This window comes from Camelus bactrianus, chromosome 11 (genome assembly GCF_048773025.1).
Source record: "Camelus bactrianus isolate YW-2024 breed Bactrian camel chromosome 11, ASM4877302v1, whole genome shotgun sequence".
In the NCBI taxonomy this organism is placed as follows: domain Eukaryota; kingdom Metazoa; phylum Chordata; class Mammalia; order Artiodactyla; family Camelidae; genus Camelus; species Camelus bactrianus.
Window position 1 is genome coordinate 9,945,362 of NC_133549.1, and position 14,990 is coordinate 9,960,351.

General features: G+C 56.0%; 1 protein-coding gene across 1 annotated transcript; it reads left to right on the forward strand.

Annotated features, from left to right (window-relative positions):
- Nucleotides 1–260: 260 nt before the first annotated feature.
- AGT (angiotensinogen) lies at nt 261–11,772 on the forward strand. Its single transcript, XM_010962837.3, has 5 exons — nt 261–417; nt 5,066–5,923; nt 9,001–9,268; nt 10,293–10,437; nt 11,099–11,772. Exons 2-5 carry the CDS (start codon nt 5,095–5,097, stop codon nt 11,288–11,290), a joined length of 1,434 nt encoding a protein of 477 aa, XP_010961139.2. The 5' UTR covers nt 261–417; nt 5,066–5,094; the 3' UTR covers nt 11,291–11,772.
- The last annotated feature ends 3,218 nt before the right edge of the window (nt 11,773–14,990 follow it).

Consider the following 14,990-nt stretch of genomic DNA (forward strand, 5'->3'; position numbering starts at 1 on the left):
CCCTCGAGGGGGCTGGGTCCCAAGGCTTGGGTGGCTGGCCGGCCGCCATACCTCGGGGCAGGCACATCACACACCCACGTGGGATGCTCCTGTGTCGGGTCAGAGCGGCTGCAGCTTGGGACAACATGAGTAAATGTGTAACCCGTCCATGTACCAGCCCGCGCTGTTCAACAGCAACCGTGTGCATCGATCACCCTGACTTCCTGGAAGGAGGCCCAGCATGACAGTGGCCTGGCGTCCTTCCCTCTGCCTGAGGCCCCCACCCCCACGGCCCGGCCAAATGATGTCACCCCCTCCCCCTGGCCTAGGCACAGGACGGTCTGGGAACCGCTCCATCCCCACCCCTCAGGCATAAATAGGGCCTCCGAGGCCTGGCGGGGGAAGAGGCTGCCCTTGTACCGGGGAGGAGAGCAGAAGGTAAGGGGCGCCCCTCTCCACTCGCACCCCTCCCCGGTGCTCTGCATGGAGGGTGACTTGCCTGCTTGGAGGAGGAAGCCGAGGGGCTGTGTGGGAAGGGAAATGCTGCTGGAAGTCTGTGGCTAAAGGACACCCAGGAGCCAGGGGCCAGTGGGGACCTGTGTCACAGAGGACATGACCACTGAAGACCCAGAGGCTGGGCCCCCTCCCCTCCGCCCACCCTGGGTCTCACCAAGGGAACTGCTCCCCTCGGCTGCAGGCCCGGTCCTCCACTCCCTCTGAGCAGGGCTGGGTGCTGGGGGCTGGTGCGGGAGCAGGGTCATTGCAGTCAAGAGTCCATAGGGTCCTCTTCTGGACAGAGAAACAGCAAGACTTGTGCAGGTAGCAGAGCTGAGGGGAGAGCCAGGCCCAGAGAGCCCGAGCTGCGTCCCCACAAGGCTCAGGAGAGGGGTGGTCCAGTCTCCCGCCCCTCTTTTGAGGTGGTGCTGTCTCTGGTCTGGGTCTGTGCACTCCAGCTCATCACTCTGTCTCCCTGAGCCTCAGTGTGCTCATCTGTAAAATGGGACTCATGGCAATGCCTGGCCTCCCTTGCTCAGGGACGATGCTGTAACTTAAGAGAGCTGATACAACAGGGAGGTGACTTCTCAACTGTAGGATCAACTAAAAAGGCAGATTCTTATTTTAGTTCAAGAGCAGTAGAGATTGATGTTTAAATATGTGGTCTGTCAAGTCAGTGGGGGTTCTCGGTTTGACTGCTAGTTCTGTCTCTTTCTTGCTGTGTGATCTTGAGCAAGGCCCTGAACCTCTCTGTTCCTTTGCAAAACAGCATTAATTAATTCATTTAGCCACGACTTACGGAGTATGTCCTATGTTCCAGGCACAGTTTGGGGAATGTGGGACAGATCAGTGAACAAAACAGAGCAAGAACCCCACTCTCGTGGCATTCCCGTGGGAGGAGGCGGGCAACAAATGCTAAACATAACAGACAAACAAGTAACCGGGTGGTAAGGTTCCCGGTGACTAGGGCTATGGGAAAGGTAAGAAGGGCAGGAGACAAGAGTTCAGGAGTGGCAGGGACAGTCACTGTGGGGAACTCTGGTGTCGATGAGGCCTGGGCAGGAGGACAAGTGTGGCTGTGATGGTTAGAGGACTTGGTACACGAAAGTGCTGGAATGGTGTCTGCAATTATCAGCCTTATACACGCGTCAGCTGCTGTCCTAGCCTTAAGCACAGAGCTGGGATGAGCAGGGGTGCCTAGAAGGAGCGGCTGGTGAAGGGGGAGGCCAGAGAGGGGCAGGTGGGGGAGAGAACCCAGGGAGGGGGCGTCAGGCTGGACCTCGCCGCGTGCTGACTTAGAGCCGGACCATGACTGAGAGCAAATGACGGCCTCTGCCTTGAAAACCACCTGACTGGTGCCCAGGCCTGCAGGAAGCCGGGATGGGCTGTGGTCACCTGCTCGGCCCCAGCCCAGGACCATCAGGCCTGGCACTCGGCCCCACGGGCTTCCCCGACGCCTGAACTTGATCCGGCCTTTTACATCCTTTCACACGGGACGCGAACTGGCCACTTTGGTCTGTCTGACAGGAAGGCCTGTAAGGAGGGGAGAAGCTTCTGTTTCCTTTTTCCATGTCACATGGCTTCTCCTGAGAGCGGTGGATTGGGTCAAATGCCCTGGAAGGAAGGGAGGTGGGGGGCTGATGTCAAAGTTCAGAGGTCAAAGTTCCTCTAGCAGTTTGGTGACTAGAGCAGAGCAAACACGCAGCGCGTGGGAGCCGAGTGCCCCACGCTCCGAGTGCCCCACGCTCCGAGCCGCGGCAGTTACGGCGCCTGGGAGAGGGGAGCAAACCGACCGGGCGCGCGTGGGTCTGCAGGAAAGAGCTAGGCACTGGTGACGTGCTGCGGAGGCCGGGGCCAGCTCTCGAGGGCCGGGCTCGGTGAGGAGGGGCGTGGGGAGGCTGAGAAGTAACCTGGTGGCACAGTACACCCCTGCACGGAGAGCGAGGGACACGCACGCATTGTTGGTACCGAATGAACCCAACACAGTGAACACATCCTCTCAATGAGAACCATCGGATAATAGAATGAATAGGCAGAGCTAGCCTGGGAGCCTTCTCTGCCGGGGTCTCAGTCTAGACCATGTGCTCTCGGCCAGAGGAGAGGCTGGAGCAGAATCGCAGGGCTCTAGAGAGAGAAAGGTGCTGGAGATCTTCCCGCCCACCGCGGGTGACCCGTGTTGAGGGCAGAGGTTCTAAACCATGGCGCCACATCCGAGTCTCCGGATGTGACCAATGAAATCAGGCCGGTGGCGAGTGGGGCTGGGCAGGGATGATTTAGAGCTCTCCAGGGGTTCCCCAGGTCTGGGGGCTGAGACAGGTGGGAGATGCCTGGGCTGGCCCCCGCTAAGTGCGTGGTACTCAAGCCCAGCTGCTTGTTAGGACCATGGGGAGTCTAAAAGCCCTTCCCAGGCCCCCCCAGGGCCACTTAACTAGCATTTCTGGGAGTGAGATCCAGATCCTCAAAATTTCTTAATCTCCCCAGGTGGGTCCAGTGAGCACTGGGCTTGAGAATAACCTGTGAAAATAAAAGGAGGCTGGAACTGGATCTCTGTTACATCCTTGCCGTACGGCCTTGGGAACATTCTTTTCCATCTCAGAACTCCCCTCTCCGTGTCTGCGATTCCTCCCTTGCCTGCCTGTGTAGCGGTTAGATCGGGTAATCCAAGGGAAAGGGCTTGTGTGAGCTGCCACACAGCACACAGATATGGCACCTCCATTCTTAAGTTTTGCACCTCATCTGAGAAGGAGGGGAGCGTTTGTTTCCCCAGGTGCTGTTACAACAGCTGAATTTTTCATGCCAGGCCGATTTCTAACTCGGGGGAATCTGCTGTGTGTGTTAATCCCGTATTCCAAACTGGTTTACCCTCTGGGGTGGGAGGCCCACAGAGACCGGCTGTCTGCCCCACATTTTGCTCTCCGGGGAAAACTTAAGAGTCATGAGCATGTGCGTGCATATTAGTCTGCCCGGCTGCCACCACCAGTGCCAAAGCCTGGGGTCTTAACAACAGAAATCTATTTTCTCATGATTTTGGAGGAAGGAAGTCCAAGATCAAGGTGTCGGCAGGTCGGCAGGGCTGGCTTCCCCTTCGGCTTGCAGATGGCCGTCTTGTCCTTGCGTCTTCACATGGCTTCCCTCTGTCTGTGTCCTAACCTCCTGTTCTTATAAAGACACCAGTCAGATTGGATTAGGGTCCACCCTGACGACCTCATTTAACCTGAATTACCTCTTTAAAGACTCTGTCGCCACATACAGTCACATTTTGAGGTACGAGGTTTAGGACTTTGTTGATGGGAATTATCAATGATCAGTCTACAAGAGGCTAAAAAAGAGTTTTATTTGAGGCAAACTGAGGACTGCAGCCCAGAAGCACTTGAGTTGTATTCTGCTAGACCACAAAATAGAGGAGGCTTATAAAGGCAAAACCCACAAAATTACATAAGTTGTTTGTCAAGAATTAGGACTGGAGCTGGCAGGACATGAGGATGTTTGTCAAGCAAGGACTGGTTGGAGTCCAAAACGGCTGCATAGTAACGAGGGGAGACCTTCAGACCAACAGGCTGCAGCTGGCCGCTGCTCGCAGATACGGTTTTGAGAAGGGCTGGTGGTGTCCTTGAGGGTGACACCGTTTAGAAAATTCAAGTTTTCTGTGATGCAGGCCACCCAGCTCCATTTTGGATGCCTGAATCCAAGTTACTTCATTTTGATTTTCAAATGCATTCTTTGCTTCAATGGTTAAAGCAGATGGACCATGAATACTTCACAGGCCATGAGACGGATCGTTCTAGTTAGCAGAGAGTTCAGACCAAATTGTGTGTAAGCCAGAATGACCTCCCCAGACCTCAATATGTGAAACGTTCTTCCATCAGCTTCAACATACGGATTTTTAAAATTCTGCATAAATATCATGACACTTTATTACTCAAAGTGTTCCTTTAAAAATATGTTAAACAGTTTCCATATTACTCTTTCATTAAATAAGTAATTATTGACTAAAGCATCATAACACTGATTAACACAAGGAAAAAATGGTATCAGACATTCACGTAATTCTCAAGAAAAATGCTTGCAATATTTTGTGGAAACACTTGTTTACATCTTACTTGACATAATGACCCATCTCATATTTTTCTTTAAAAGCTGCAAATGTCTTGAGGGGAGGGTATATAGCTCAGTGGTAGAGGGCATGCTTAGCATGCACGAGGTCCTGGGTTCAATCCCCAGTCCCTCCATTAAAATGAATAAATAAATAAAAACCTAATTACCTCCCGCAAAATAAAATAAAAAATATAAGAAAATAAATAAATAAAATCTACAAATGTCTCCATATTTAGACATTCCCACCACTATAAAAATTAAACAAAAAAAGGCCAAAGCCAACCCTCAGAGAAAGCACCACCACAGCACAACGCATCTGATACCAGGCATTTTGCACCTGGATTGTATTTGGAGCAATTTTCCACAGAGCTTTGAAACCATTTCTTCTCTTTGAAATTTGTAGACGTGGATGGGCTTCTCCTGTGCTCACTGGCTGCAGGAAATATTGCTGGAGGGCACTTAATAATTCCCTTTCACCCTTCCCAAAATATTTCAGGGTACCCAGAAGCGAGCGCCCCGTCCTCGATGGCTCCCGCTGGCCTGAGCCTGGGGGCCGCCGTCCTTTGCCTCGTGGCCTGGGCTGGCCTGGCCGCCGGGGACCGGGTGTACATACACCCCTTCCACCTCCTCGTCTACAGCAAGAGCAGCTGTGACCAGCTGAAGAGACCGAGTGTGGAGGCCCCCGCAGACCCAACCTTCACGCCCGCCCCGATTCAGGCCAAGACGTCCCCCGTGGATGAGGAGGCTCTCCGGGAACAGCTGGTCCAAGCCACCGAGCAGCTGGAGGCCGAAGACCGGCTGAGGGCCGCCAAGGTGGGGATGCTCCTGAACTTCATGGGCTTCCACATGTACAAGACGCTGAGCGAGGCGCAGAGCGCGGCCAGCGAGGCGGTGCTCTCCCCAGTGACTCTCTTTGGCACCCTGACCTCTTTCTATCTGGGAGCCTTGGACCCCACGGCCAGCCAGCTACAGGCGTTCCTGGGCGTCCCTGGGGACGATCAGAGCTGCACCTCCCGGCTGGATGGTCACAAGGTCCTGTCCGCCCTGCAGACCATCCAGGGCCTTCTGGTCGCCCAGGGCGGGGCCAGCAGCCGGGCCAGGCTGCTCCTGTCCACGGTGGTCGGCCTGTTCACGGCCCCCGGGCTGCGCCTGAAGCAGCCCTTTGTGCAAGGCCTGGCTCCCTTTGCCCAGGTCACCCTCCCACGCTCACTAGATTTGTCCACGGACCCAGATCTCGCCGCTGAGAAGATCAACAGGTTCATGCAGGCGGTGACGGGGTGGAAGATGGGCAAGCCCCTGACTGGGGTCAGCCCCGACAGCACCCTGCTCTTCAATGCCTACGTCCACTTCCAAGGTAAGGCCAGTCCCCGGCCGGTGCAGAAGGCGGCGGTTCCTGTCTCTACGGACGTCTCAACTGAGCTGAGCAGGGCTGGGCCTGGAGGCGGGCAGGGTGGCAGACGCTAGGAAAAACCTAGGGCCACCCTCATGGGAGATGGAAGTGGCTGCCCCCCGGGCTCCCTGGATGAGCACTGGCTGAGCGTCTGTCCCCCCCTGCTGCCCTACTATGTGCAGCCACTACATTGCCTCCTTTTACTTTCATCACTTAATCCCCTCTTGATGCAGTGAGGTGTGACTGCCTCTGTTCACCAGTGAGGAAACAGAGACTCAGAGAAACAAATCTAGTGCTCCAGACAGCACAGCCACTAGCGGGGGTCCTGGGATCCAAACCCAGTCTCCTGGCCCCGAGGCCCAGCCCCACGCTCAGAAGAGGAGGGTTCCTGTCTCTTGAGAAGATCACTGTCCCATGCAAAAATAACTAATCTGTGTGCCTGAATCACTTTCGTGTCGGGAGGGGTAATTACCAAAAAGAATCCCTATTATACAGGTTATTCATTCCTTCAACAAGTAATCGTTGAAGGTTTATTACCTGCAAGACTTTAAGTGATGTCCCAGAGGGGATGAGGAGGAAGGGTGCACAGGCCCCGACCCCAGGTGGGTGACCAGGGAGACAGACGGATCCCACAGACCAATGCCTCAGCCACAACCCTGCAGGTCAAGGTGCTCTGTGAGCTGCCTCAGGGCTCAGAGCACCCTCGAGAGGTGTCACCGGGGAGAGGACAGGAGGGAGGCCTGTTGGATGACTCAAGTCTGCAAAGGTCAGTAAGGAACCAGAGCAGGAGCCGCTTTGCTCAGCTGGATCTCAGCGTCCGGCAGGGCCGGGGAGATGGGTGGGGACTAGATGATGAGACTTTGTGATGAGGGGGAGGCTGGAGTTCTGGGTGGCGAGGAGCTGAGCGGACAGGCGGGGAGGTCGAGGTCGTCCCCGGCCTGCGCTGTGGGCACAGGAGGCGGGGGGAGTGGTTGGAAGGTTCTGCAATTGTCTGGCAAACTCTCCCTGAACACGCCCTGACACAGTGGCTCTGTGAATGGACAGGTGGGCGGGAGAGGCTGCGTTCGAGGTGCTATCCAGACAGGGGCACAGAGCAACAAGTAAGCAGGCGGTCAAAAGACAGAATTGTGGAGGCAGAGAGAGTCTGAATAAAGCACGGCCATTTTCTTACTCTGATGATACCCTGGAAGTCTGAAAAACCGCGAAGACAGAGGCTCCAGCCTTCCTCTGGGAGCAGGAGGAAGGTGATGGCTCTGGGATGTGCCGGTCCCAGCACCGACAGGTCGGGGCAGCAGAGTCCAGGTGGGGGACACGCAGCTGGATGTGGCCACACCCCCGGAGGATGGAAGGGGACTGTGGGCTCAGTCCACTGTCCCTAAGAAGAGTCCAGGGTGGAGAGCTCACTGAGAAAGTCCTGCCCCCAAAAGGCAACGCCAGAGAGCCACTGACGCCAGAAACTGGCCTCACTTCAGATGACAGAGCTGGACAGGAAGGGCAGAGCGGAGGGCTGCAGCCAGCCTTCGCTGGAGAGGTGTCCGTGACCTCTGGATGAGGATGGGGCACTGTGCTCTTCAGACGAGCAGAGAGGAGAGGACAGCCGCCCTCATTTCTTTTTGGACGAATCATCTTTTTTTGTTTTAGTTTGTTGGTGGAAAACAAATTTAGTCCTTATTCCCCTGTAAACTAACAAGTCTCCTGCCAAGCCTGGGTTCCCTGGGGGTAGGGGGTGGTCCGAGGACAGACCTGGCAGCCTCTCGCTTGCAGCCTTCACGGGAGCTGACCTTGTCCATACTCACAGCGCTCCGAGGACAGAGGACTTCCCCCAGCCACCCGCTTCTCACAAGGGCCCGGCTGCCTCCCACCCAGAGGCCAGTCCTTCCAGCTCCCTGGCCCCTCTCTCCTCGGGCACCTCTGATTCAGTAAGAAGGGAGCCTGGACTTGTTGAAGTCACCTCTGCTTAGACCCCAAGTGCCAGGTGCCCGTGGGCCCCTCTGTGATGGGCTCATCCTCAGCTTCACCTTATTCTCCCAGAAATAATCACACGATGGGCCTTTCGGGGTGACTGGAGGACGGCTGGGCGGGGACGTGGGGTGCCTGGCCGGATGGAGACTTGGCTGCTGCTATGCAGAGAGCCCAAGCGACAGTGCCTTCAGCGGCCTGCTCACTTCTTCCGCAACGGCTGAGCCAGCGCCAGGCCACAGCCCGGCCAGCGAGGAGGGAGGGCACAGGGAGGGCTCGCGCCTCGGCTCAAGGCCCAGCACGCAGGCAGCACACAGCGCGCCTGCTCACAGCCACCGGCCACCCTGGGGCGTCTGTCTGACCCCAGCAGCGAGGGGTACTGAGAAATGTGGAACTACGCTGGGTGATGCCGTAATGGGGGAGATGTCATTGGACAGTGGACATCGGATGTGTCCAAACCTGTAAGATGCACATCGCCAAGAAGGAGCCCTAACGTAACGTAAACTACGGACTCTGGGTAGTGATGACGTGTCAGTGTGGGCTCCTCCATGCTCACAAATGTACCGTCTAGCGGGCGTGTCACTAGTGGGCAAGGCTGTGTGTTGGCGGCCGGGGAGGGGGAGGTGGGGGGTGGGGTGTGGGGGAGGTGGGGGAGGGGATATATGGGAAATCTCTGCACCTTCCTCTTAATTTTGCTGTGAACCTAAAACTGCTCTAAAAAAAATTAAGTACTATTATTTGTTTAAGTGAGTCTGGCAGGCCTCTGGCTTTGGGCCCGGAAGCTCTGGGTTTGAGTGTACCTGGCCAGTTACTAGGGGGCTTGGATCCCTGAGCTGGTTTCCTTTGTGAGCCTTCAGTAAGGTGACAGGGGTAAAGTCTCAGGTGGGAGTGGGTCCCACATCTTCAACACCGGCAGCTGGTGGATTTTGCAGGAGGAAGACTTGATGGTCAGGGTCCTGGGGCGTAGGGAGGCGGGCAGGGGTGGTGCCTTGCTGGTGGGGGGGGTCTGCCCCCTAGGCCGGGCTCCCCCAGCCCTGTCCCCTCCCTGACTCTTCCCTTCCTGTCTCCTGCCTCGCCTCCAGGAAAGATGAAGGGGTTCTCCCTGCGGCCCGGGCTCCAGGAGTTCTGGGTGGACAACACCACCTCTGTGTCAGTCCCCATGCTCTCGGGCACCGGCACCTTCCACCACTGGACCGACGCCCAGAACAACTTCTCTGTGACCCGCGTGCCCCTCAGCGCCAACACCTGCTTGCTGCTCATCCGGCCGCACTGCGCCTCTGACCTGCGGAAGGTCGAGGCCCTCGCCTTCCAGCACGACTTCCTGACCTGGATGAAGAACCTCTCTCCCCGGTACGGCTCCTGGGAGACTGCCTGGACCTTCCCGGGTGGCATCCCCTGGGGAGCGGGGAGCCGCGAGGCCTGTCCTGCCCCGGGGGCGGAGGGGGCGTGGGTGGGCACGTGTGCAGCCTGGGCCCAGCAAGTGGCGCCCGTGAGCATCCGCCCACCAGCTCTCCCTTCACCCACGGACCCAGCTTCTGACTGGTCGTCTCTCTCTGGGTTCAGGAGAGGGGAGGGGAGGAGGAGGAATGCTTGTTCTTATGCTTATATTTATCCACAGGGTTTGGGACCCCCTGAGAGGGGACCTTCTGCCTTGAATGATTGGCTGCATCCCAGCAGCTTCCTGGGGACAGACCTCCTAAGAGCCTTAGGACCCCTGGGGGAGGGGCTTCCTTGGGGTGATGCCCTTGACTCCAGAGCTTCCCCCCTCATTAGCTGCCGGGGTCATCTGCTCGTCTTCCTTCCTTCCTTCCTATTTTATTTTATTTTATTTTATTTTATTTTATTTATTTATTTATTTATTTATTTATTTAAAATTCTGTTTTTTTTATTTTTAAATTTTATTTATTTTGGGGGGTTAATTTGGTTATTTACTTATTTATTTAATGGAGGGACGGGATTGAACACAAGACCACGTGCATGCTAAGCACAGGCTCTAACTCTAAGCTGTACCCTCCGTCCCCTCCCTCCTGAGGATGTTGTTTTAAGATTATCCAGTGAGTATACCTTCAATGCCAACAGCCTGGAAAAGGAGTAGAAAAAAATGACAACTGGTCATAGTCAGTCTCCAGAGAGCGCTGCTGTTAAATGCCGTACATCCCTCCCTGAGTATTTCAAAGAAAATGAAGGGTTTTTTAATTGTACTTGTAGCTGAAAATTTTCCCAAGACACCCTAGCTGGGTGACAGTGGCCAATGTCCCCTCCTTCAGGGACGTGTGCCACCTGGCTTCCCTTGTCTTCCAAGAGCCCTGGGTGTGGCCTGGGCCTCAAAGCGCGAGCCACCTTGGACATTCCTAACTGTGCGTCACCTCCCCAGGGCCATCCGCCTGACCATGCCTCAGCTGACACTTCAGGGGTCCTACGACCTGCAGGACCTGCTCGCCCAGACCAAGCTGCCCACCCTGCTGGGCGCCGAGGCGAACCTGGGCCAAATCAGCGATGCCAACCCCAGAGTCGGCAAGGTACCAGGCGGCCCGGGTCTGTATGTCTCTGACGTGGGCTCTGTGTGTTCATGGAGTGGGAGGCTCGGCTGGGAGGGACACAGAGGAGGCTTTGGTTGTTGGGGGAGAGGGTGGAGAGGAGAGCATGGCCAGGTAGGTGGGCGCCTGGGGTGGGAGGGAAGTGACTGGAGCTTTCTGGGGCTTTCTGGGGACAGATGGAGAGAAGCGCAGCCCGCCCAGCACGTGCTGTGTGGCTCTGCCCAGCTGGGGCTGGCCTCGGGGGTCCTCCCCACATCCCGCAGCAGGGTCAGGACTAGGCTGGGAGAGTGAGTGCCCCTAGGCCGGCTGCCGGCCCGGTCACGCAGCTCCTGGCTTCAGGGAGACACTTGGCAGCAGACCGACTGTCCCAGGGCCACATGGGACAATGCACCTCTGAACTGAGAAGTGCCTGGACGCTGGGGGGAAGGGCGGCTCACAGCCCTGGCCTCAGAGCTCTCTGTGCTAAGTTATTGGAACGAAGCAAGCACTGGTGGCTGGGGCCCAGGCGCCAAGGATGTGCCGGGGGCAGCAGGTGACAGGGGAGTGGATGGGTTCAAGGGACACTTGAGGAGGAACAGCCATGTCCAGGGTGGGGGGCTGGAAAAGGCCTTCAGGACTGACCCCGAGGCATGCTGCTTTGCAGGTGCTGAATAGCATTCTTTTTGAACTAAAAGCCGATGAGGGAGAGCTGCCCACGGAGTCCGCCCTGCCGCAGGCTGGGCCCGAGGTCTTGGAGGTGACCCTGAACAGCCCGTTCCTGTTGGCCGTCTTGGAGCACGAGTCGGCCGCCCTGCACTTCCTGGGCCGTGTGGCCAACCCGCTAAGCACCGCGTGAGGCCTGCCGCCAGGGCCACCAGGGTCACCACCCCAGCTCCGTCCCCTTCCACTGAGTCTGCCTGGAGCCAGAGAACAGAGATCCTCTCTGGGACCCAGTGCTGTTACAATGAGGAGCGGCCTCAGTCCTCAGGCTTCTGGGGGAAGGATGTTTAGCTGCTCCCAAGAGGGCTTGAACACACCTGTTTGTTTGTGAAGCCCCCAATGATTCCCTTTCTCATGGAGAAATTGGGTTTTAAAATGAAAACATCCATTTGTTATTGCCCCAGGCTCACCTTTAGCTTGCTGAGTGTGACAGGTGGCCTGCACGGGGTCCCACAATACTGTCCTTTCTCTCGGTTGCTCAGTGTTTCTTTCCCCTGAGACTTGTGGTTTTTGAAAAACACATAACGAAAGTGTCTGAATGTACATTAGATGTAATCCCACTGCTGATTATCCCTGTGTTATTAATAAATGTCTTGCAACCATTAGCAAAAAAGAAAAGTTCTTTGACTCAAGCAGCGGTGGGATAAACCTATGCGAGTTCGCTGACAGACCGTACCGACAAGAGGGCTTTCTAGGACGGGGAGCTGCGCTTTGGGCAGAGGCTCCCTGGAAGGCGCAGGCCGCCCTTAATCCAGTCTGGAGGAGTCCCGGGTGATGGTGACCGGCTGCTCGGACCCCGACGGGAAGGATGGGGGTGGGGAGGGCAGCCTGCACCTCTTCCTTCCGGAACACCAGCTGACTACTGCTCACGCTGGGCCCGGGAGCAGAGGATGGAGAAAGAGATCTTTGCAAATGAACATCTGCACATCCCTATCTGGCTGCTGAGTGCCTGCTTGTCCCCGTGGGTCGGAGGGGTGGGACTAGACCCCCACCTTCTAAATCTCGGGCAGAGCCTGAAAGGGAGGTGGGCCCCCGCTGGCACGCCCTGCTTGCCCATAACCAAGAAGTGCTCGAAAGCATCCTCTCCGTAAGTATTGAAAGGACTAAGCAGGCTTGTAGTACGGCCACCACTCACATGGGCCAGGGAGCACGGGACGACAGGGGAGGGAGCTGGGAGTCATCAAGGGGTGGGAGTGGGGCAGCATCTGCGCTCTGCTTGCAGAAGCTGCCCCTTCAGCCCTGGGGCTGGACCATTGCAGCTGCACTCCAAGGGGCCGGGCTCCTCTGGAGGGAGGAGAATGGGGGTGGTCTGCTCCTCTGACTGAGGCCTGCAGCAACAGCGTCCTTCACATCTCGGCTTCTCCTCCTACGCCCAAGTGCCTCCTCTGTAGTCGGAACACCTCTCCCTAGTTTTGACGTCAAGGGAGATGTCTGGTCCTTCCCACCTCTGGGGGTGTGGGCCAGGCCTGAAGAGGCTGCTGGTCTGCGGTGCCAGGCACACGACAGGCAGCGTGGCAGGTCCTTAGAGGCGTGGGTTCCAGAGATGGGCGGGCGGGGCAGGCAGCCCAGCTACAGCACCCACTGCTGTGTGACCCGGACCCAGTGACGCTGCTTCTCTGGGCCTCCCGCTCTTATTTGTAAAATGGGAAACACTTGAATGAATAAGCAAATAATAACCACCTCTTGTCGATGGTACTTAACTCATAGAAGGATCATGACCTCCACGCTGTCTGAGTCCTGTTCCAGAAAGGCACAGCAGGAGTGGGGGTGTTTGTGGGCAACTGAGGCAAACTAAATGATGGAATCCAAAGATATGCAGGCCCTAGTCCCTAGAACCTGTGAACGTGACCTGACATGGCAGAGGGGGCTTCGCAGATGTGATTAAAGGTCCCGACATGCGGGGATGATCCTGGATTATCTGCGGAGGCCTGCAGTGCAGCCACACGTATCCTTGTAAGAGGACGGGACAGGGAGGCTGGCAGACTAAAGGGGTGAGAGGGGATGTGATGTTGGAAACTGGGCGAAAAGGTGATGCGACGTGATGTGGGGTCACGGGGCAAGGAATGGGGAAGCTGGAAAGGCAAGGGACAGTTTCCTCCCCTCGAGCCTCCAGAGGGGCACGGGCCTGGAGCAGATGAGACATGCAGACCCGCAGGCCCCACCCAGACCTCCTGAGTCAGGATCTGGATTTTTACCGGATGCCCGGGCACCACACTAGTTTAGGAGGCACTGCTTTGAGTGGTGCTCAGAACCTCCCCTCCAAGAACAGGCTCCCACCACCAGTCAGGCCCCACCATTCGGATTTAGGATCTCAAGGAGGTCTGATCTTCAAATCAGAGCTGTCCCAGTGGCACTTCCTTCTGTAACTCCCAAAACAACTGCAAACGGAAAACAGTTTTCATTTTTGAAATACATGCTGACGCTAGGACTCAGAGCTGCTTTTTCCAAAAATATCCCCCCAGAACACGCCTTCCTTCATGTGACAAATATCTGAGAGGCCCACCGAGTGCCCGGCTCTGTGCTGGGTGCGGGGATGCGGCAGGGAGCCTGCGGACCGTCCTGGATCTTAACTGGGGTGTTGACGTCACCTGGATGGACCTGAGGCAGCACTGACATGGCAGCTGAAGGAAAGGGAGTGTTCGCATTTTAAATCTTATTTTAAGAAGCAATGGGCAGGAGATGAACGGCTTTGCTGGTCTCTGCTCCGGAGCTCTTTCTACATGGGAAGCTGGGTAGCAGCTTGCGAATTACTTAACAGAGAAGTATTAGTTGTAGGGGTTTGTTGCTCTTAAGCATTTCTGCACCAAAGGCTACGTCTTCCCGGCGTCGCAAGGTGCTCACCCAGTCACCTTGGTCTTGACTCAGCCAACTAGTTACCTTTCCTCTGAGATCCTGACGGGGCAGGAACCCCGGGGCGTGGATGGATGAGGGATGTGTCTCAGGGCCCATCAGAGCCCAAATCTTCTATTGACATTAGAAAATGGAAACATTTTTGTTTGCTACTGGTTTGGCAGCAGAGCCCAACCTGAACAGACACGAGGCTGTCACCAGAGGTATCAGACCCCGGGGCAGCCCTTTCCACAGGCAGGCTGTGCGACCGAGGTTCCCAGGTGGGCAGCTCCACGCCGTGGTTCTAGGGAGCTGCAAGGAGTTATGGGCAAAGATCTGCAATGGGAGACTGACGTGTGTATCTGAAGAAGCTCCAAAATCCGTCTCCTGCTCTTCCTCCTGGGCACGCAGCCAGGCTAGTTTCCAGCCCCTTGTGGCTGAGCGCTGGACCCCAGGCACCGTCAGACCGCCCTGGGGAGAAGTAACGTCTCTTGTGCTTGAGACCCCTTTTTGCTTCTGTATGTTACCAGGTAAAAAATGATGATAGTTCAACTGTAATGAAGTGCTACCTCATCTCTAAACCTTCCTCAGTTATGATTCTCTAAAGCAAAGCCGATTAATAAAACGCTAAACAAAGGAGTCGTTTCAGGAAGCCAGAGATAGGCGTTCTGGAACATTTTGCTTCTTATTTAAAGATTCTTATTTCTTAAGCTGAGAAACAGACATGGTGAGGTCAGGGATGTTGCTATCGTGAAACAAGCCTGGAAATGTGGTGTGACTGAGGTGAGGCCAGGCCTGGGGCTTGAGAGGTGCCAAAGGAATCAATGACCCAGGTTCCAGTCCCGGATTATTAACATTGTTCCCGTGCTCATATTAGGAGAGGGAATTACCTAGTGGTGAATAAACTGGGGTCTGGACCCATCTTGCCTGGGTCTCAATTCCGTTTATTAGTTCTCTCAACTCCTTTAAGTTTCTGTCTCTGCTCCCTCATTCTGCAAATTGGGAGT